General features: G+C 47.0%; 1 protein-coding gene and 1 non-coding gene across 6 annotated transcripts; both read right to left on the reverse strand.

Moving 5' to 3' along the window:
* Positions 1 to 442: 442 nt before the first annotated feature.
* Positions 443 to 8,236, reverse strand: LOC129638628 (melanoma-associated antigen D4). Of its 5 annotated transcripts, none has more exons than XM_055563197.1 (13): positions 8,133 to 8,236; positions 6,952 to 7,162; positions 5,781 to 6,182; positions 5,219 to 5,425; positions 5,046 to 5,109; positions 4,727 to 4,806; positions 4,235 to 4,326; positions 3,504 to 3,583; positions 3,373 to 3,415; positions 2,900 to 2,962; positions 1,833 to 1,947; positions 1,090 to 1,520; positions 443 to 905 (listed from the first exon to the last, which is right to left on the reverse strand). In XM_055563197.1, the coding sequence occupies exons 2-13, from the start codon at positions 7,159 to 7,161 to the stop codon at positions 896 to 898; spliced, it is 1,797 nt and encodes a 598-aa protein (XP_055419172.1). In that variant the 5' UTR covers position 7,162; positions 8,133 to 8,236; the 3' UTR covers positions 443 to 895. The 5 variants fall into 5 exon arrangements, with proteins under 5 accessions (XP_055419172.1, XP_055419168.1, XP_055419171.1 ...); XM_055563193.1 differs by having other exon boundaries at positions 5,781 to 6,614; XM_055563196.1 differs by having other exon boundaries at positions 1,078 to 1,520; positions 5,781 to 6,614.
* On the reverse strand, positions 2,194 to 2,320 carry LOC129640504 (small nucleolar RNA SNORA11). Its single transcript, XR_008708871.1, has one exon. It is a non-coding gene; the product is annotated as a small nucleolar RNA SNORA11 (small nucleolar RNA).
* Positions 8,237 to 22,923: the final 14,687 nt, after the last annotated feature.

Below are 22,923 nucleotides of genomic sequence, written 5' to 3' on the forward strand. Positions count from 1 at the left end.
TGCCTGGGGAATGAAAGTTTAGCCTCAGCCCCCTCAGGGATCACACAGCCCTTGAAGACTCAGGGACCTAGGCTGGCCTTGGCCTCACTGGGAGAGCCCTGCTTCCATGGAGAAGTACCCTGGAGCCTCCCAAAGAGTCTCGGGTCATGGTCATGGGCAATGGGCTGTCCAGGTCTGCCTGCAGCTTTCTCCCATGAAATAGGCTGTCTTGCCTATGATGGTTTCTGCTCTACCTGCTGGAGGGGTGAGGATGTCACCGTGAGGCCTACCTCGCCGTCCTTAGGACTCGGGAAGAGGGATGAGGTCCTAAAATTGTGTGGCTGATGAGGGAAGGAATCCTGGACAGCGACTCCAGAGATGGGGAGGGGCAGGTAGGTCCTGGGGGATGTCTGTGGAGCCTGTCCCTTGGCGGGAGGGGCAGTGGCACCAGCTCACAGCCCTCCACCCCACCCTTGCTCCTGTGAACCGCCCCTGTGTTTGACTAGGGGCACACAGTGTAGGAGACCATGATGCTGTGGACCAGAGCCTTTGGAAACTCATGGTTGCCCCCCCTCAGGGGCATCTCTGCCCTTCCCAGCACCGGACCCACCCACACCTGCCTGTCTTTTAGGCAGAGGCGGCCCCCGCCTGTCCCCGAGGGCCTGATCCGCGGGCTGCTCAGAGCCACACCTGCCCAGGAAAAAGAGGAAACAACCGACCGAGTTCATAACTTTAATGTAACACAGATACCCAAAACACGACAGCACGAGAAAAGCACACAATGAAAGCAGGAAGGGCATAGAGTGCGTCATCTTGCATGCCATCTTCCATGGACGGGGAGAAGCGGGCCTGGAGTGCTCTGTCGGGGACCGGGCAGCGGAGGCACTCTGGCTCGGCGGGGGACTGCCGCAGCTCCTCAGGGCTGCCTGGAACCAGGAGACACACAAGCCAGAGTAGAGGTGTCAATGCATGTGAGGGACAGCAAGGACAGACTGAGTGTCTTGTCCCGCTCTCCTCGTTCCCCCAGGACACCCCAGGCCTGCCCCTGATATCTCCCAGCCCCTCCCCACCCCAGCCTCCAGAGTCCCGTGTAATGACCTCCAATCTTACTGAATCCAGGAGAAGAAGCTGGCACTAGTTCTGGCGGCGTTTCTGGTCCGGATGGTGGAGCTGGTGCTGGGGCCATCGAGCATGCTGGCGCTGGCCGCGCCATTGGTGCCACTGCTGACACCAGCCCTCCAGGTACCTCTCCTGTTGGCACGGTTGCTATTCAGAATGTACTGATGGTATCTGGCCCAGAAAGCGAAGGGGATCCTGGACCAGGCGTCGCCAAAATCTCCGTCCTCATCCCAGGTCAGGAGCTCCACCTGGATATCGTCCCAGCTCCACCGTCCAATCAGAGCTTCCTCCCCGATGTTCATCTGGGCCCTCATCTGGGCCCTGGCGTGCTCCTCGGCCATATCCACATCCATCGTCTTGAAAGCATCATCCACAGCCTCCAAGAAATGAGCCCTCCATTCGCGGGGGTCTCGGTTCTGATACTGCGATGGAGGCACAGCAGCCGTTTGCACACTTACCCTACCTCGCTCAGCGCCCGCTTCCCGCCTTTCACTCGCTTAAGCGCTTTGTGAAATCATGTTAAAGACCCACACGACTGAAATCAGGCTCCCGTCATTCCGTGCCAGACCTGGGATTTCACCCCGTCCACTCCCTACAGCCTGTGAACTGGTGTCAGCGACTTGGGAACCTTGCTGGGCCTTGGCGTCCTCACTGGACAAACGGCGTCAGGAGGCCGGGACCAAGACGCAAACCAGGTATGGGAAGATGCAGCCAGAACACAGGCTCTGCCTTACCTGGGCGATGAATCTCAGCACCCTCATCTTGCTGGTCTCATGGCAGGCGCGCAGACCCCAGAGAAACTCATACTCGGGTGGGCTGCTATTGGGGACCTTCTTGTATTCCAAGTACCTGTGTGAGAGAGGACAACAAACCTCTGCTCCCAGACAGGCACACCTGTGGCTGCTCCGGTGGCTCCCAGGTAGTTCCTTCCCAGCCCCGAGGCTGCAGCTCAGCTGCTGCAGGAGGCCTGCCCTGGCCCCGCAGCCCCTGCCCCCACTTCCACACCGGCTCCCAGGGTTTCTGCCTCCTAAATGGAGGGGCTCACATCCCTAGGCCACTGGTCCTGCCCAGTAGACATGGGGAGGTGCAGGAGGCACGTGTAGGGTACTTGTTCAGAGGAAGGCCACGAGTTTTGTGCCCCTTGTCACAATAACCCAGATTCCTGTTGGGTCTGGTGTAAGCAGGAGCCATTTCTTCAGGCTCCATGCTCTGAGCACAACCCACCATGGGGCTTGTCCGTGACCTGACTGAACCCTGGGAGAATCCATCCTAGAAAACGACTGTATGGGAAGAAACAGTCAACCAAGAGTAGGGGACTCCACGCATACTCCCAAACATCTGTGAACGTGTGTTTGTGGGGCGGCGGATGGAGGAACATGCACACGGGGCCTTTGTGAGGGCACAAGAGATCTCCAAGCACTGATGATGGGGGGGAGCCTGGGCTAGAAAATCGGCAGGGCCAGGCTCCAGGCCCAGACGGGCCTTACTCCAGTCAGGGCCATGATCAGGTTTCCACTCTCGGAGTCCCAGGCCCCTGAGATGTAAAGCCGGGATGCTGCCTACAGGGCAGGTGCTGAAGGAGGTGGGGGCTGTACCGTCCCACCCGGTGTTTACAGACCGCAAGTGCTCCCTTTCCCCAGGCCTCCCTGGGATTGTCCCCTCAACCCCCACACTCGCACCCTCCCAACCCACACTCACACCAGACACCCATCCCTCTGGTGTTAAGACATGGGCCGGGGAATGGCGTCCTCAGCCAGAGCAGCACACGAGGAAGGCCTGAATGGGGGGCAGAGATACTCACTTCTGCTTCACAAAGTCCTCTGTAATGAGTTTCCTCAGATCGCCAAGGAATGGGTGCCTCACCCTGAGTGCAAGGAAAGGAAGGCGTGACTAGAGAGAGTGGCAGTGCCTGGGTTGGGCAGGAGCGCTCCCAGCAGGACTGAGGGCCTCCTAGCCTGTGAGGCGTCCTCATGGACACCTGGGCTGGCAGCAGAGGCCAGGCAGCCACTTGTCGGCAGGGCCCCAGGGAGGGGCTGGATGGAGCCCCAAGCTCCGATGGTGTCTCTGAGGTCTCGTGTCGGAACAGAGAGGGGACACGGGGCAGAAGAGGGCTTGGGGTTCAGGACCATTTCCCCACGCACCCTGGTGGACCCTTGGCACTCTACCTAGTCTAGGATGCCACGCCCCACAGAGACCGCTAGGCCACTGCAATCCTGGGGCCTCCTGTGCCCAAGGACACACTGAGGAGCGGGAGCCAAGAGACCCCAAACATACCCGGGGCGCAGTCCCATCTTGCGGAGTGCCTCCCAGAGGACAGCTGTGAGGAGAGATGAGGTACAAGAGTTTAGCAGACGGAGGGAGGTGAGACGACCGCCAACCCCCCAGCTGCCTGTCCAGCCACTCACCCTCGCTGGCGCGGTTGCCGTTCATGAAGATGACACCCAGAATCACCAAGAGGAGACTCAGCCTGGGAGTGTCCTTGGTCCTGAAGGCGTAGAAAGAGGGATCCTGTCCAGCAGCCATTTGCCCAGGTGACCACAGCCGGCTCACCCAACTAGCCTCTCCCACACTGCTGGGCTACAGGGCAGTTCCTCCCACTCTGTATGCCTTGCTATACCTGGTCCAGACAATTCCTTCCTCGGCCTGAGACTGAGGCCCTTCATCCATCAAACGTGGATGCTAACACCTCTTCCCAGGGCTCTGTCGAGGATGGGGTTAGGCGGGGAGCAGACGATTGGCAACCCTGAGTCCAGAGGCACACCCTGACCTTCCCTGCCCTTTGCCCACTGCATCTGGAGCACGACTCCACTGGAGACCCCCGGCCCCCACTCTCCCCTTTCCCTGCCCCCTGCCCGAGGCCCACTCTGCCAAGCCCTGGCTGGGACCTTAGCAGAGAGAGGCAATCAAGAAGCTTGCTTTCCCAGGAAGACAGGGGCGGGGAAGGGTGGGCAGGGCTGAAACCCAGAGAGCCGCAAAGCCTCGCCCCAAGCTACTTGCCCCTGCCTGCCCTTAGCTGCTCAGCACTGCTAACTCTGGGTGGGAGCCGTGCTAGGCCCCCCAGCCCTACTTTCCCGTTTCTCGAGAGGAGGGGGCAGGCACCACCAAGGAAGACCGCCAGCCTCCTGTGCTTTCTCACTTTCCCAGGAGGCGGGCTGACGAATCCCGTGTGCAGACGAGAATGTACAGGTGCTCTTCCTTGTCAATTTCCTTCAGGTGGATCCCGAACTTCTACAGTGGGGAGAAAACGGGATGTGAGATCAAACATCCAAGCTGGGTGTCCTGCAGGCGGTCATTCAATTCCCTGTTAGAACTCCTTCTTGGCGGGGAACCCCAAGCCCTGGGGGAGGAGGGAGAGGAGAGGCCATGGAGGAAGTGCCCTGTGGGAGCACTGACACTGGCTGAGACAACGGGAGCCACCTCAGGAGACCACAGGCGCTCAGAGAGCACGAGCGGGAGGAAGGAGGGGAGGAGGCGTGCAGAGGAAGCTCCCAGGTGCAGAGGCCAGGGAGGGCTTCCCTCCAGAGCATGCAGTCCGGCCCCTGGGCCTTGAGGGGATGCAGAGGGGGGAGGCGGGCAAGGGTTCCCTGCTGCTCCTGCTCCACGGAGCTGCCCCCGGCCCCACACCCACCTTTTCCAGGGTGTACGTTGCTCGTTCAATGATCTCAGGGAAGTGTTCGTCATATTCTCGGATGACATCCTTCAGCATGTCTGCAGGAGGGGAGGGTGGGCAAAGCACCGGGGCTGAGCAGCAGCCACAGAGCTACAGCCTTTCCGTCAGCCCTGCTGAGGGGAGCACGCTCAGGACCCCACACCGTGCCAATGGAGCCATCGGCCAGGCCTGATCTGTGTGTGTGTGGTGGGGAGAGGGCATCTGGTGGGAGGCCCACAGGGCAGGGTGGTGGGAGCGGGGAAGGACAGGGTTCAGGGAGGGGGCAGAGGCTGCCCACCTGAGCGCTTGATGGGGATCTTCTTGTAGTCTTTAATCATCAGATATTTCACCAACTTATTTGCCTGGAGAAGGAAGAGCGCACGGGGAAATCAAAGCGTGGGTGACCTCAAAGAACTGGCCCGCAAGGGAGGAGAGGAGGGAGATAGGGGGAAGGGCAGGCTTCCTTCTTACCCTCTCTTGCAGAAGGGTCACATTGCGGGGTGGCAAGCACAGCACGTGCCTTGAGGGTACCTGGGACCTCAGGGCCATGGAGGGCCGAGGGGCCATCTGAGGCCGCGCAGTCGTCAGCAGGGGCTGCGATGCCCTCCAGGTTGGTGGGACCGCAGGAGGCTCTCTCTCCTCCTCGCTGCTCTCATATTCGTCATCCAGGTGCTTGGACTGTACCATTAGACAGAGGAGAGACTCAGGGCGACCAGGCTCCCTGAGTCGCCTGGCACACATCTTAGCCAGAGCAGGTACTTGGAAATAAGGCTAGTAGATGACACGTGGATGACACGTGCCCACTGCTTACTAAGTGCCAGGCACTGAGCCAACCGCTTCTCCCTCCAGGCCCGAGGGTAGGGACTACGTGGAGTAAAAACATGCTGGTAAACTTGGCTTGGAGAAACACGTACACGCTGAGAGAAGAGGGAGGGGGAAGAAGAGGGAGAGGAAGGGAGGGGAGGAGGCAGAGAGCTGAGAGGGCAGAGAAAGCAGGGAGCAAGGAGGGTGGGAGAAAGCAGGGAGGTCTCACCTTCTTTGTCCTCTTGCCTCCCATTCTGGCCCAGGGCTCCGCACTCTGCTGAGAAGTGGCAGCTGCACTCTCAGGCTCAGGGATGCTCGTGGCCATCTTGGCCTTGGCGGCAGCTGCTGCCACAACATTCTGAGGCTCCACCCAGCGAGTCTTGGCGAGAGCCTTCCCGGACTTGGTCGTCTTGGGCCGGGTGGCCGCCCCCTCCCCGGCAGAGGCTGCCTGGGTGCCCCTGGAGGCAACACTGGGGCCCTCTGTGGCAGCCTCTTGGGCCGGGGCAGGTCTCTTGGGGCGTGGGAAGGCCATGCCACTGACACCTGCCGGCTGGCTGAAATCAAAGGCGTCGTTCTGACCCAGGAAGGCTGTCTTGGGCCGGGTGGCATCCATCTCACTTGCACGCGAGGCCTGGGGGAAAGCACAGGCCGTACTAGGGCCCTCGGCCGCAGCCTCCTGGGCCTGGGAGGATGTCTGCGGCTGTGGGGACCTTGTTGGAGCCCCAGGGGCAGCCATCTCGCTATTGACTAGCATCTGGGAGCTGTGCGGAGAAGCGACGCTTGTCTCAGGGGTGGCTGCCGGAGCCTGGGCAGCAGATGTCATGGGCTGGGTATCGCCTCCTGACGCCTGGTGTGTGGCCACCGGGTGGTGGTTAGTGACCACCTGATTGTAGGTGGCACGGGCAGCAGTGGCAGCGGCCCGAGCAGCTTGGTTAGAGGCGGCGGCCCGGGCTACGTTGGCAGCACGGGCAGCCGTCTCGTTGGCAAGTGTTTCTGGATCCATCCGAAATGCCTCCAGCAGAGTTCTGGCCAGCACTGGGTTTTCCAGTTCCCAGGGCTCATTCTGCAAGACCAGGGAGGGGAAGGGAGGGCAGGGCAGAGCAAGGGAGGAGAGGGGAGGGGAGGGCAGGGCAGGGCATGGCAGGGGAGGGGAAGGCAGATAGCTCTACACAGATAGCTCCCCCTGTGTTGGCCAGCCTCCGACCAGCCCCCAGGCCCTCCCAGCACTTCCCCCCCGCCCCCCCCGCCCCGCTGCTCCCAGTAGGAGAGGGAAGGTTTGGGCAAGCTGGGCAGTCCTTCCCCCTTCAACTCCAGCCCTCATCGGCCCCCTCCTCCCATCCTCCCTGACGTCACAAGAGAGAAGGCCCAGGGTTAGCAGGTGGCCGAGGAGGGGGCCTCACCGCTAAGATGCGAAAGCCTGGACCCAAGCTCCCAAAGGCTCTGAGGATGCGGATGTCAAAGCTGGTGAGGGCGCCGTAGCCTCCGAAAGCACCAAATTCTTCATAGTCGTTGCCTTCAACCATGTCTTCCTCCCCGACTTCATCACTACCCTCGTCCATGTCTTCAACGTTGTACCCTTCAGATTCCTTGCGGTAGCTTCCCTCTGCCATGCTGGGGGTCCCAAGGAGAAGAGGGCTCAGCCTGAGAGGGATGAGGAGGCCTCTTCAGGGGGAGGGGGCGGGATCCAGCAGGAGGCGGGATCTCTCAGGAGGTGGAGGGCTGCAGTCACCGGGTTCCCAGGCAGTGTAAGGTTGGGGCGGGGGTGAGGGCTGCTGGGGTAGATTCCCTCAGAGACAGAGCCCTAGGAGAAGGACAGAGGAGGTCGGAGGAGACCCTGCACTGAAAGGGGAGTTTAGGTCACACAGGCGCCCCAGACCAGCGGCTGGATTGGAACAAGGGGTGGACTGGCGGGCTTGGGTCCAGAGAGTCCCATAAGAGATGCTTTGAGAGAGGGGAAATAAAGCGCCTCGATTTAACGGCTGGAGCAGGGGGCCAGGATGCTGGGGAGGAGAAGACATGAGAAGGCTCAGACAACGGGGACCGCTGGAAGCTCTGGGAAAATGAATCCCAGGGACCCTCTAAGTCGCAGTGGTGGGGATTCAGGTGATTCAGGTCTAGGCTGGGCTCATACAGGAGCGCTCAAGATGGATGGAGTGGGGTGCGGGTAGGGGGGCGGTCCTCGGACTAGGTGAGGCTCGAACTGGAAGCGCTGGAGGTCTCAAAGGCCAGGATCGCAACTCGGGGAAGGGGGCAAAGCGGTCAGTTGGGTTGCACCGATCTCAGAATGGTTGGAGTGGGGGTGGGGCCTCCGCGCTAAGGCAGCTCAGCACGGAGCACACGCGTCTGTTAAAGGTGTTCAGATGGTGGGCTCCGGTGTTAAGCAGGGCTCGAGTCCGGGAGCCTGGGTCTGGTGGCCATGGTGGGGGGCGGCTCCTTTGTTGACCACGGGTCTAACGGGGTTCAAGTTCTGCGTGCTTGGGCTTTGTTCACATCCGGGGGCGGGGGTGGGGTGGGGAGGAAGGGCACAGCGTACCCGGTTCCACTTGCCCTCTCCCGGTCCTGTCTAGGGCTGGATCCTTACCTTCCCTGGGGCTCCAATGGCGTCCGTCCTCAGCACCAGGAACCCCGCAGCCGCGCCCTCGCCTACTGCTGCCAGCACAGCAGCTCCCACCACCCCGCCCCTTTTCTCCCCGCACCCCCCCATCCCCCGCGGCTGGGCAGCCTGCGCATGCGCGGACCCCTCCAGCCGGCCCGCTCTCCCAACAAAAGCCTTTTCCACCAGGTCCCCTGTGCGCATGCGGTTCCGCCAGTGGGTGGGCGGGGTGGGGTGGGGGCGTTTTCTCCCTCCCGCCAGATTCCCCTCACCGTCAACCCCTCCGACCCCGCTACACCGACCGGGGACGCGGGCACGCACGCCCTGTATTGCGGTTCCAACCCATCCATCACATACCCTCAGTCCCCCCACTTTTGCACAATGCTTCTCAGCCCTGCCCTCCCCCTTGCCTCTAAGCTCCTCCGGTGTGGTCTGGAATACACTGAGCCCTGCTTCCCCAGCATGAATGACCCCTAGGTCACCAAAACAGAGGTCTCTAGCCCGGTCGGTCGGTACCTGCAACAGGAGAAATGGAAATGGTGAGAGGACACCAGTTCCCTGTGTGTTCTCCTCCACTATCCATGTCTAGGGCCCCCCAGACACACTGGGAACATCTGCTTCCCCAACCACTCCTCGGGCAGCTTGTGTGTGCTGGGCATTATCTTCCTCTCACAGCAGCCCTGGGTAGTGGGTGTCAGCACCCCCATTTTACAGATCAGGAAGCTGAGGCACAGACAGACGCATTGCCCTGAACTCACTCGACAAGGCCACAGAGCCAGTGAGGTGAAAATGCAGCATTTGGGCTCGGGTCTTCCTGACTCCAAAACCCGTGTTCCATTAGCACTGGCCCCGGGGATCGAGGCACCCTCCCCTCTTCAGTTGGAGCAGCAGATCCAGGCCACCTCCCCTGCCCTGTGACCATCTGTCCCAACAAACTGGGTTTCCGCTCTCTGAGACCTAAGCTCATGCTCTGCATCCCAGGGGGAACAGATAGGGGGCCCCAGGCCCACCCCTCGCCTGCTCTGTGTGGGTCCATCCAGGTGTGCGAATTGTTCCTTGGGGTCCACTCCCCGCTCTGACTGTCAGGCCCCTTCGCTGTGAGTGGCACAAATGGGCTGTCCCTGAGGCCTTCCTGGTGCCCGCTGGAGCGGCCAGGACAATCAGGCACTTGTGTGTCTGAGTCATGGCAAGCCCTGATTCAGAGTAAATGTTTGGCCTGGTTCCTTCCATGGTTGGGGCCTGGGGCAGCTGTGGTCTTGTGGATAGACGCTCTCGGCTGGACTTCCAAATTCCAGGGACGGAGTGCTGGGTCAGTCTGTCGCTAGCTGTGTGAGCCCACTCGGGTCACTGGACATCTCTGAGCCTGGTTTCTCAATATGCAAAATGGGAAGCAAAAGGAGAACTTACTGGGGTCCCACCCAAGGGCTCACATGCTCCAGAATCACTGAGGAAAGTCCTATGCTCCCATTTCAAATTGCACCTCTTTTTTTTTTTTTTTAAAACAAACTAACATAGTGGACTTTTATATTCGTTTTTATATCAGCCTCTCTAGGACCCCTGTGTCTGAATGGAAGCTATTGCTAGGACCAGAGCTTTTACTCTCCAGTGACCAACATCAATTCTGCCTGGCTGGATGGCTTTCCTCAGCTGTTGCATAGCAACCTTCCCTGTCAGCTAGCTGCTTGTGTCTCTCAGCCCTTCTTGTGTAACACGTTTCTGTACGACGTGACCAGACCTTAGAAGTGAAAGTCTTGACGAGCCGCTGTGCGCTAATAGAAAATGCCGTGTTCCCTTCTCATTTTGAAACTGTGTGGTTTTTTTTTTTAAACAAAATCCATAGTGGACTTTTACACTTGTTTTATTTTATTTTTATTCTTATTTTTTCTTTCTTCTTTTTTTTAATGGAGATGTAATTGACATTGAACATTATACTACTTGACATCTCCACGTGGGTGTCTCAAGGGCTCCTCACAGTGAGTCTGTCTCACTGTGGTATTGGGATAGCCACCCCTCCCACACACTCACATCCCCCATCTCTCTTGTTTTTAAAACTCCTGTCTTCACAATCTCAGTACATGGCACCACGATGCACACAGCTACTCACTCCAGAAAAGGGAAGTCAACTACCACCACTGCCCTTTTGTCATACACTGCACCCAGGTGGGAGACCTCTGCAGCTCTCCAGCACTACCTCTCTGTGCAGCTCTCACCCCTCCATTACTCCCAGAATATTCTAGTCACATTGGCCTCTTGGAATTCTCAACTCTGTCTCCTTCACTCATTGAGCTCTGTTTGTGTTCAGTCTTTCTGTGCTGCAGCCTGGGAACTCTATCCAGGCAAGAAGTTGGGGTTGGGGGATATCGGACAACCCAGGGGATCACCTTGTTAATTTCCCTTATGTTGGGGACCCCTTATCCTGTGTGGCTCATGGTGCCATGATGTAAAGCTTTATAACATTTTTGATTTATAGATGTTTAGGTGGCAGAGCAAATCAGATTCCTGTTAATTCATCGTGGCCAGAAGCATGATAACTTTTTCTTACATTCAAATGTTTTAACTGTGAGCTATGCTTTTAAGATGTATCCACTCTGCTATGCATAGTCTAATTCTGTCTACGTGACCCGCAGGAATAACACAGAGTGTGCATGTGTGACATTTTACTTGTCTGTTCCCCCAGGGACAGACAATCATATTTCTCATCTAAGGTAATAAACACCCATCCAAGATTTCTCAGCAGGGGTTTGTCATATTGGGTTTCAATGGTCACTTTTTAAGAAAGAATTTTTTGAAGAAAAGTGGAGAGACTAGTAGAGGGGCAAGAATAGAAACATCCAGAAACCAGAGTGTTTGTCGTTCCATCATACTGATGGGAAACAGTTATGAGTTGTACAAGAGAGATGGCAATGCTTGTTCCCCATTCATTCCTTGGTATGACTTTGTTAATTTCCATTATCTTGAGAACCCCTTATTCTGTGTGGTACATGAAGCCATGATGTAAGCTTTATAACATTTTTGATTTATAGATATTTAGTTGACAGAGCAAATCAGATTCCTGTTAACTTTGTAATATCTGGCGGTATAAGTATCCATCCTGACTTTTAATTTTTTTCAGTGATTGTTATGCTTTTAATATTGTATCCAAATTGCTATTGTCAACTGTAAATTGTCCCTTGCAACTCCTAGAACAGGTCTTCAGGTAGTTAGGCATTTTCACAAGTTAATTTTATGAGACCAATCCTTGCATCTTCTCATATCTAGAAAAGCACTAAATCTCTTCATCTGACATCAGCTCCTCATGACCAGCAGAAAACTTTTGTAAAGATAAGTACTTGATTATATGAAGTCCCCTTTCACCAAAATCATGTATATTGACCTTCTCCCCCTATCTCTTTGGAGCAGTTTCTCAGAGCTATCTGAGGTGCTATCTCCTGGGCTATGGGTCCTCAAATAAAACTTGCCCCAAATAAAAGTTAATGTACAACTTTTACATTGTGCAATTTTTTAAAGTCAACACTATGTACAGTTAATGCACGATAAGCATTCATGATATTTTTCAATCTCCTTACCCCAAAGTTTAGGTTTTACCTTTATTCCTAGACAAGTATAAAATGAGAGAAGTATAGGCTCATTAAGAAGACCAAAGACAAGAATTAGAGGACACTTCAGAAGGAACAACATAAGTCAGAAGAAAGTGGCATACCGTTTTTAAAACAATAAAACAATAAACATCCACTCAGAATTTTATACTCAATGAATATCTGTTTAAAAATGATGTTGAAATAAAAGGTTTTACACATACTCAAGCTGAAATAATTAATCACCAATAGATTTGCCCACAGGAGACGTTACAGGATGTCCTTCATGCACAAGAAAAATGACTATAAATGGAAATATGGTCTACACAAATGAGTAAACAATACTGTAATGGTAGATATTAAAGTAGATATAATCAATTAATTTTTACATTAAGAATAATCTATTATTGATGATGTAAAACAAAAATTCATAACAATACATTATTACTGTGTATATATGTGCTTAGTCACTCAGTTGTGTCCGACTCTTGCAACCCCATAGGCTGTAGCCTGCCAGTTTCCTGAGTCCATGGGATTCTCCAGGCAAGAATACTGGAGTGGGTTACCATTTCCTTCTCCAGGGGATCTTCTCGACCCAGGGATCAAACCCAAGTCTCCTGCATTGCTGTCAGACTGTTATAAAAAGCCATGTGAAATTAATTTCTTGGGAAATAATAGCACAAAGACTGGGGGGGGTGTACATAAGATTCTAAATCTACTTGTGAAGTGGTATAATATTATTTGAATGCAGATTGTGATATACTAAAGAAGCATCAAATGTAAACACTAATGTACCTATTGAAAGAATTATGGCTAGTGAACCTATATGGGAGATAATGAAATCATGAAATACTCATTTAATTTAAAATGTTTTAAAGAGATAAAATGAAACAACAGATGACCAAATAGAAAAAAACATGGCAGATTTAAATCCAACCATATCAATAACAAGATACAAATTGTCTAAACATACCAATTAAATTTAGAGGTTGAGAAATTGGATTCCTTTTTCTTTTAATTGACTTTATTTTTAAAAGCAGTTTTAGGTTCATATCAAAATTGAGCAGAAGTTACAGAGCCATCCCATATACCTCCTGCCCCAACAGAGACAGAGCCTCCCCACTATCAACATCCTGCACCAGAGGGGTGTACTTCTTACAATCAATGAACCTATATTGACATATCATTATCACCCAAAGTCCACAGTTTGCATTAGGAATCGCTATTATACTTACCATGGGTTTGAACAATATGTAGCCACTATTATAATATCATACAGATTAATTTCACTGCCTCCCAAATCCTCTGTGCTCCACATAGTTATCCCCTACTCTCTCCTAAGTGCCAGCAACCACTGTTTTTTAAAAACTTACCTGCATAGGTTTGCCTTTTCCAGAATGCCATATAGTTGGAATCATACAGTATGTACCATTTTCAGATTGGTTTCTTTCACTGGGCCATATATATTTAAGCTTCTTGAATGTCTTTTTAGGGCTTGATAGCTCATTTCTTTTTAGTGCTGAATTATATTCCATTATCTGGATGTGTCACAGTTTGTTCATCCATTTGCCTACTGAAGTACATCCTGGTTGCTTCAGAAGTTATGGCAATTATTACTAAAAGTGCTGTAAACATTCATATGCAGGTTTTTTTGTGGACGCAAATTTTCAGCTCATTTGGGTAAATACCAAGGAGCATGGCTGCTGGATTACAGGGTTAGAATAGGTTTAATTTTGTAAGAAACTCTCAAACTGTCTTCCAAAGTGGTTGTACGGTTTTGAACTCCCACCAACAATGAAAGGAGAGTTCCTGTTGATACACATCTTTGCAGGCATTTGGTATTGCCAGTGTTCTGGATTTTGGCCATCCTGATGGGTGTGTAATGGTATCTCATTTTTTAAATTTGTATTTCTCTAATAACATACAATATGGAGCATGAAAATTGGATTTTAAAAAGTTCCAGCTATATGCTGCTATATGAATCCCATTTTAAATGTAAAGGTACATATAGGTTAAAAATAAAAGTTCAGGAAAAGATATATCAGGCTACTAAAAATCAAAACAGGGTTGTAATGGATATATTAATATCAGATAAAGCAGAATTCATAATAAAATATATTGCCAACGATAAGAAGATTTATAAGAAGATCGTCTATATTTATGATTGCCTGTGCTGTTCTTAGTCGCTCAGTCATGTCCGACTCTGTGACCCCATGGACTGTAGCCTGCCAGGCTCCTCTATCCATGGGAATTCTCCAGGCAAGAATACTGGAGTAGGTTGCCATGCCTTCTTCCAGGGGATCTTCCCAACCCAGGTATTGAACCCAAGTCTCCTGCATTGCAGGCGGATTCTTTACCATAAGGCCAATTCATCAAGAGGGCATAAAAATTCTAGCTGTTTATACATCTATGAATGGAATTTAGAAATATATGAAAGAAAGGAAAATCCACAATTAGGGTCGGAGATTTTAAGTCTTTTCTCTCCCCAGTTGAACAAGTTGACAAAAAAATCAGTAAGTGTATAGAATACTTGAAAGTGCTGTCACTGAAATTAATCCAACTTATATATATATATATTTACATTTTATTGGAGTATAATTTATTTACAATGTTGTGTTACTTTCAGGTGTACAGCAAAGTGACTCTGTTATACAAGTACGTATATCTACTAGATTCTTTCCTCATTAGGCCATTATAGAGTATTGAGTAGACTTTCCTATACAATAGGTCCTTATTAGCTATCTATTTTATATATAGTAGTATGTATGGGTCAATCCCAATCTTCCAATTTATCCCTCTTCTCCTTACCTCCCCCCAGTAACTATAAGTTTATTTTATACATATGTAACTCTATTCAGTTTTGTAGATAAGTTCATTGTCTTACCTTTTTATAGATTCCACATATAAGCCATATCATGATATTTGTCTTTTTCTTACTTCACTCAGTATGATAATTTCTAGGTTCATCCATGTTGCTGTAAATGGCATTATTTTGTTCTTTTTTAAAGGCTAAACGATATTCCATTGTATGTATGTACCACATCTTCTTTATCCATTTCTCTGTTGATGGACATTTAGGTTGCTTCCATGTCCTGGCTATTGTAAATAGTGTTACAATGGACATTGGGGTGCATGTATCTTTTCAAATTATGTTTTCCTCTGGATTTATGCCTATGACTTGGATTGCTGGATCATGTGGCAGTTCAATTTTATTTTTTAAGGAACTTCCATAGTGTGCTCTATTTTAAGGACACAATCCCCAAGAACAACAACAACAACAAAATATTGTTTTCATATGTACATGAAAATTTACCATGATAGACAATATTCTGGGCCATAAATACATCTTACAAATAAAAGGATTAATATCATCTAAAGGGTTTTCCTGAAGAACAATGAAATTAAATTAGATGTAAATAACAGGAATGTATCTGCAAAATTCCCCAAATATTTGCAAATGACATAGCATACTCTTCAATAACATATGGGTGAAAGAAAAAAGAAGTTTAGAAAGTAATTAGAATTTAATGAAAAGTAAAGTACAACTTATTAAAATTTGTAGGATGCATTTAAAGCAGTCTTTAAAAGCCAATTTATAGCACAAAATGCTTATAATTTTTTAAGTCAGAATTAAATCAAGTTTAATATATATTAACAAGAGCAAACCCAAATACAATTAAAACTGAAATAGCAAAGGAAAGTAAATATGGGAAAGTGTAGAAGTCACTGAAGTAGACAACAACAACCAAAAAAAGGACAGGAAATTAAACAGATCAAATCTGATCTTTAAGAATATAAATACAATTGATAAGCCTCTATCCAAAATAATCAGAGAAATAAAAAAGAGAATGCATGAATTATCAATATTAGGAAAGAGAAAATTACTGTTAATTATATCACTAACATTAAAAATTTATGTCAATATTCAATAACTTTATTCTGGTCAATGGGCATTTATGCAACAGAAATAATCAAGAAAATGGAATTTTAAATACCATTTCCAATAGCAAAAATACCACTTATTAGAGCATGAAAAGAATTACATAAGGGAGATGTGACAAAAATTGAGCAACTCTTTACTTGGAAACATTAAGACATTGCTGAGAACAATTAAAGAGGACCTAGATAAATGGAATATATAATTGTACATTTATATGGAAACAAAAAACTTTTCAAATAGCCAAGCAATTTTAGGAAAGAAAAATGAAACTGAAGGTATCACAGGCTGTGATTTCAAACTATACTACAAAGCTACGTTCATCAAAATGCTACAGTACTGGCACAAAAGCAGACATGCAGATAAATGGAGCAGAACAGAGCCGAGAAATAAAGCCACAGTTATACGGGCAATTAAACTATGACAAAGGAGGTGCGAATATATGACGGGGAAAAGTCAGCCTTTTCAATAAATGGTGTTGAGAAAACTGAAGAACTACGTGTGAAAGAATCAAACTGGTTAATTTCCTCACATCACATACAAAAATACACTCAAAATGGATTAAAGATTTAAATGTGAGACCTGAAACCATAAAACTTATAAGAAAAACATTGGCAGTACAGTTTTTAATATCTTTCTTAGCAATATTTTTTTGGATACGTCACCTGAGGCAAAGGAAACAAAAGCAAAAATAAACAATTGGAACTGCATGAAACTAGAAGGGTTTTGCTCGGTGAAGGAAACTATCAACGAATGAAAAGGCAGCCTGCTCAATTGGAGGGAGGAGATATTTGCAAACAATATATTGATATGGGGTAAATATAAAAAAATATATAAAGGACTGATACAACTCAACATCAAGAAGAAAGAAAACCCTAACAACTCAACTAAAAATAGGCAGAGGAACTGAATAGATATTTTTCCAAAGATGGCCGAGAAACATATGAAAATATGCTCAATGTCACTAACAATCAGGGGAATACAAGTCAAAAAGATGATGAGCTATGACCTCACACTTGTCAGAATGATAACCATCAAAAGACAACAAATAACAAGTGTTGGCAAGGATATGGAGAAAAGAAAGGGCTCCTTGTGGACTTTGCTGGAAATGTAAACTGGTGCAGCCAATGCAGCACAAAGTTTCCTCAAAAAAATTAAAAATAAAACTGTCATATCGTCCAGTAATCCCATTTCTGGGTATTTTCCCAGAGAAAACAGAAAAACTAATTTGAAAAGAACCCTATGTCCATTGGAGCATTATTTACAATGGCAAAGATATGGTAACAACCTAGATGCTCATCAACAGATGAACAGATAAAGTAGATGTGGTATATTTACAATGGAATATTCAGCCACTAAAAAATTGCCAACAAATGTTGGCAACTTGATCTTCTCTAGTTCCTCTGTGTTTTCTAAATCCAGCTTGAACATCTGGGAGTTCACTGTACATGTACTGTTGAAGCCTGGCTTGGAGAATTTTCAGCATTAGTTTGCTAGCATGTGAGATGAGATGGCATGTCCAGAAATGGTATGGACCTAATAGAAGCAGAAGATATTAAAAAGAGGTAGCAAAAATACACAGAAAAACTGTACAAAAAAGATCTTCACGACCAAGATAATCATGATGGTGTGATCACTCACCTAGAGCCAGACATTCTGGAATGTGAAGTCAAGTGGGCCTTATGAACCATCACTATGAACAAAGCTAGTGGAGGTGATGGAATTCCAGTTGAGTTATGTGAAATCTTAAAAGATGATGCTGTGAAAGTGTTGCACTCAATATGTCAGCAAATTTGGAAAACTCACCAGTGGCCACAGGCCTGGAAAAGATCAGTTTTCACTCCAATCCCTAAGAAAGGCAATGCCAAAGAATGCTCAAACAACCACACAATTGCACTCATCTCACACTAGTAAAGGGAAGCCTCTCAGTCTTATCCGACTCTTTGCGACCCCATGGACTGTAGCCTACCAGGCTCCTCTGTCCATGGGATTTTCCAGGCAATAGTCCTGGAGTGGATTGCCATTTCCCACTCCAAGGGATCTTCCCAACCCAGGGATCGAACCCGGGTCTCCTGCATTGTAGACAGACGCTTTACTGCCTGAGCCACCAGGGAAATCCCACACACTAGTAAAGTAATGCTCAAAATTCTCCAAGCCAGACTTCAACAATACGTGAACTGTGAAATCCCAGATATTCAAGCTGGTTTTAGAAAAGGAAGAGCAACTAGAGATCAAATTGCCAAAATCTGCTGGATCATGGAAAAAGCACAAGACTTCCAGAAAAACACCTATTTCTGTTTTATTGACTATGTCAAAGCCTTTGACTGTGTTGATCACAATAAACTGTGGAAAATTCTGAAAGAGATGGGAATACCAGACCACCTGACCTGCCTCTTGAGATATCTGTATACAGGTCAGGAAGCAACAGTTAGAATTGGACATGGAACAACAGGCTGGTTCCAAATAGGAAAAGTAGTACGTCAAGGCTTGTATATTGTCACCCTGCTTATTTAACTTATATGCAGAGTACATCATGAGAAACCCTGGGCTGAATGAAGCACAAGCTGGAATCAAGATTGCTGGGAGAAATATCAATAACCTCAGATATTCAGATGACACCACTCTTATGGCAGAAAGTGAAGAAGAACTAAAGAGCCTCTTGTTAAAAGTGAAAGAGGAGAGTGAAGAAGTTGGCTTAAAGCTCAACATTCAGAAAATGAAGATCATGGCATCTAGTCCCATCACTTCATGGCAAGTAGATGGAGAAACCACGGAAACAGTGGCAGACTTTATTTTGGGGGGCTCCAAAGTCACTGTAGATGGTGACTTCAGCCATTAAATTAAAACATTTGCTCCTTGGAGGAAAAGTTATGACCAACCTAGACAGCATATTGAAAAGCAAAGACATTACTTTGCCAACAAAGGTCCATCTAGTCAAGGCTATGGTTTTTCCAGTAGTCATGTATGGATGTGAGAATTGGACTATAAAGAAAGCTGAGCACTGAAGAATTCACGTATTAGAACTGCGGTGTTGGAGAAGACTCTTGAGAGTTCCTTGGACTGCAAGGAGATCCAACCAGTTAATCCTAAAGGAAATCAGTCCTGAATGTTCATTGGAGGGACTGATGTTGAAGCTGAAACTCCAATACTTTGGCCACCTGATGCGAAGAGTTGACTCATTTGAAAAGATCCTGATGCTGGGAAAGATCGAAGGGGAGAGGAGAAGGGGACGATAGAGGATGAGATGGTTGGATGGCATCACTGACTCAATGGACATGTGTTTGAGCAAATTCTGGGAGTTGGTGATGGACAGGGAGGCCTGGCGTGCTGCAGTCCATGGGGTTTCAAAGAGTTGGACATGACTGAGCAACTAAACTGAACTGAACTGAGATGAGTGCAATTGTGTGATAGTTTGAACATTGTTTGGTATTGCCTTTCTTTGGGATTAGAATGAAAACTCACCTTTTCCAGTCCTGTGGCCACTGCTGAGTTTTCCAAATTTAATGGCACACTGAGTGCCACTTTCACAGCATCGTCTTCCAGGATTTGAAATAGCTCAACTGGAATTCCATCACCTCCATTAGCTTTGTTCATAGTAATGCCTCCTAAGGCCCACTTGACTTCACACTCCAGGATGTTTGGCTCTAGGTGAGTGATAACACCATCATGGTTATCCAAATCATTCAGATATTTTTTGTATAGTTATTCTGTGTATTCTTGCCACCTCTTCTTAATATCTTTTGCTTCTGTTAGGTCCATACCATTTCTATCCTTTATTGTGCCTATCTTTGTATGAAATGTTCCCTTGGTATCTCTAATTTTCTTGAAGTGATCTCTAGTCTTTCCCATTGTATTGTTTTCACCTATTTCTTTGCATTGATCACTCAGGAAGGTTTCATTATCTCCCCTTGCTATTCTTGGGAACTCAGCATTCAAATTCATATACCTTTCCTTTTCTCCTTTGCCTTTCACTTCCTGAGAAATCTGTATGCAAGTCAAGAAGCAACAGTTAGAATGAGACATGGAACAATGGACTGGTTCCAAATTGGGAAAGGAGTATGTCAAGGTTGTATATTGTCACCTTGTTTATTTAACTTATATGCAGAGTACATCATGCAAAATACTGGACTGGATGAAGCAGAAGCTGGAATGAAGATTGCAGGGAGAAATATTAATAACCTCAGATATGTAGATGACACCACCTTTATGGCAGAAAGTGAAGAGGAACCAAAAAAAACCTCTTGATGAAAGTGAAAGAGGAGAGTGAAAAAGTTGGCTTAAAGCTCAACCTTCAGAAAAGAAAGATCATGGCATCCGGTCCCATCACTTCATGGTAAATAGATGAGGAAACAATGGAAACAGTGACAGACTTAAGTTTCTTGGGCTCCAAAATCAATGCAGATGGCTACTGTGGCTATGAAATTAAAAGATGCTTGCTCCTTGGGAGAAAAGCTATGATCAACCTAGACAGCATATTAAAAAGCAGAGACATTACTTTACTGAAAAAGGTCCATCTAGTCAAAACTATGGTTTTTCCAGTAGTCATGTGTGGATGTCAGAGTTGAACCATGAAGAAAGCTGAACTCTGAAGAATTGATGCTTTTGAACTGTGGTGTTGGAGAGGACTCTTGAGAGTTCCTTGGACAGCAAGGAGTTCAAACCAGTCAATCCTAAAGTAAATCAGTCCTGAATATTCATTGGAACGACTGATGCTGAAGCTGAGGCTCCAGTACTTTGGCCACCTCATGCAAAGAGTTGATTCATTGGAAAAGACCCTGATGCTGGGAGGGATTGGGGGCAGGAGGAGAAGGGGACTACAGAGGATAAGATGGTTGGATGGCATTACTGACTCAATGGACATGAGTTTGAACAAGCTCCAGGAGTTTGTGATGGACAGGAATGCCTGGCATCCATGGGGTCACAAAGAGTCAGACACGATTGAACGCCTGAACTGAACTGAACTGAGTCAAAAGGTACAAACTTCCAGTGACAAGATAAACTAGTACTAGTGATGTAATGTGCAACATGATAAATATGATTAACACTGCTGTACATTATATATGAAAGTTTTGAAAGGGTAAATCCTCAGTGTTATCATCACAAGCAAAAGAGCTTCTTGTATTTCTTTACCTTTGTATCTTTATGATATGATGGATGTTCACTGAACTTATTGTGGTAATTGTTTCATGATATATCTAAATCAAATTATTATACTGTGTATCTTAAACTTATACAGTGCTGTATACCAATAATATCTGAAAAAAAAACTGGAATAAAAATAGAAAAAGGATATATATTAAACAAAGTAGGGCTTCCCTGGTGGCTCAGACAGTAAAGAATCTGCCTGCAGTATGTTCTTGCCTGGAGAATTCCATGGACAGAGGAGCCTGGTGGGCTACATTCCATGGGGTCGCATAGAGTCAGACACAACTGAGCAACTTTCACTTTCACTTCATTAAACAAACTAGAATACCTTGTCTCCTTGAGAGGCATAGATATGAACTGGAATAAGGTTTTCTCCACTGTCTGACCCTAAAGTATTCCCATCTTTCCTTTGCTTGAACTAGTATGGCACTCTCTTAGTACCTTCAGGAGCCATACTACTTACTACCTTAGAGACTGTATGGTGCTGCTCCTGGGAAATCTGAAGTGATAACTCTTCATCTTCTCCTGTTCACCTGTCTACCTCATACTTATTTCTGAGGTCTCAACTTAAATATCACTTCTTCCTGAAGGTCTTTCCTGGCCAGAAACCATTTCATCCTCAATTTAAATTACTCATCCAATTGGAAGAATCAATATTATTAAAATGACTGCAGTACCCAAAGCAATCTACAGATTCAATGCAATCTTTATCAATTACCAATGGTGTTTTTCACAGAATTAGAACAAAAAATTTTAAAACTTGTACAGAAACACAAAGGACCTTGAATAGCCAAAACAATACTGAGATAGAAGAATGGAGCTGGAGCAATCACGTTCCCTGACTTCAGACTATACTACAAAGCTACAGTCATCAAAGCAGTATGGTACTGACCAAAAAAAAGACACATAGATCAATGAAACAGTATAGAAAGCCCAGAAATAAACTCACACACTTATGATCCATTAATCTATGACACAGGGGACAAGAATATACAATGGAGAAAAGACAGTCTCTTCAATAAGTGGTGCTGAAAAAAAGTGGGCAGCTACATGTAAAATAATGAAATTAGAAGAATCCCTAACACCATACACAAAAATAAACTCAAAATTGTTTAATGACCTAAATGTAAGACCTGAAACCATAATACTCCTAGGAGAGAATATAGACAAGACATTCTTTGACATAATTCATAGCAATATTTCCTTAGATCAATCTCCCAAGGCAAAAGATATGAGAGCAAAAATGACCAAATGGGAACTAATAAAACTTAAAATCTTTTGTAAAACAGGGGGAACTATCAACAAAACAAAAAGACAACTGATGGACTGAGGAAAAATATTTTCAAATGATGCAACTGACAAGGGACTAATTTCTAAAATATACAACAGTGTATATAAATCAATATCAGAAAACAAACAACCCAATAAAAAAAATGGGCAGAAGACCTAAATAGACATTTCTCCAAAGAAGACATACAGATGGCCAAAAGGCACATGAAAAGATGTTCAACACTGCTAATTATTAGAGAAATACAAATCAAAACTATAATAAAGTATCACCTCACACCTGTCAGAAAGGCCATCATCAAAATGTCTACAAATAGTAAATGCTGGAGATGATGTGGAGAAAAGGGAACCCTTCAATATTGTTGGTGGGTATGTTAATTGGTACATCCAGTATGGAGGTTCCTTGAAAAACTAAAAATAGAACTATCGTGTGACCCTGAAATCCCACTCCTGGGATATATCTGGAGAAAACCATAATTTGAAAAGATACATACACTCCGATGTTCATTGCAGCACTATTTAAGTAACTAAGACATGGAATCAACCAAAATGTCCATCAACAGATGAATAAAGAAGACGTGTTATAAATTTATTATGGAATACTACTCAGCCATAAAAAATAATAAAATATTGCCATTTGTGGCAAAATGTAGATTATCTAGAGATAATCATGCTAAGTGAAGCAAATCAGAGAAAGAAAGACAAATATCATATGATATCATTCATTTGTGGAATCTAAAAAATGATATTAATGAATTTATTTACCAAACAGAACTAGACTTGTAGACATAGAAAACAAACTTATGGTTACCAATTGGAAAATGGAGGGTAGGGG

Source organism: Bubalus kerabau, chromosome X (assembly GCF_029407905.1).
Source record: "Bubalus kerabau isolate K-KA32 ecotype Philippines breed swamp buffalo chromosome X, PCC_UOA_SB_1v2, whole genome shotgun sequence".
NCBI classification, from domain to species: domain Eukaryota; kingdom Metazoa; phylum Chordata; class Mammalia; order Artiodactyla; family Bovidae; genus Bubalus; species Bubalus kerabau.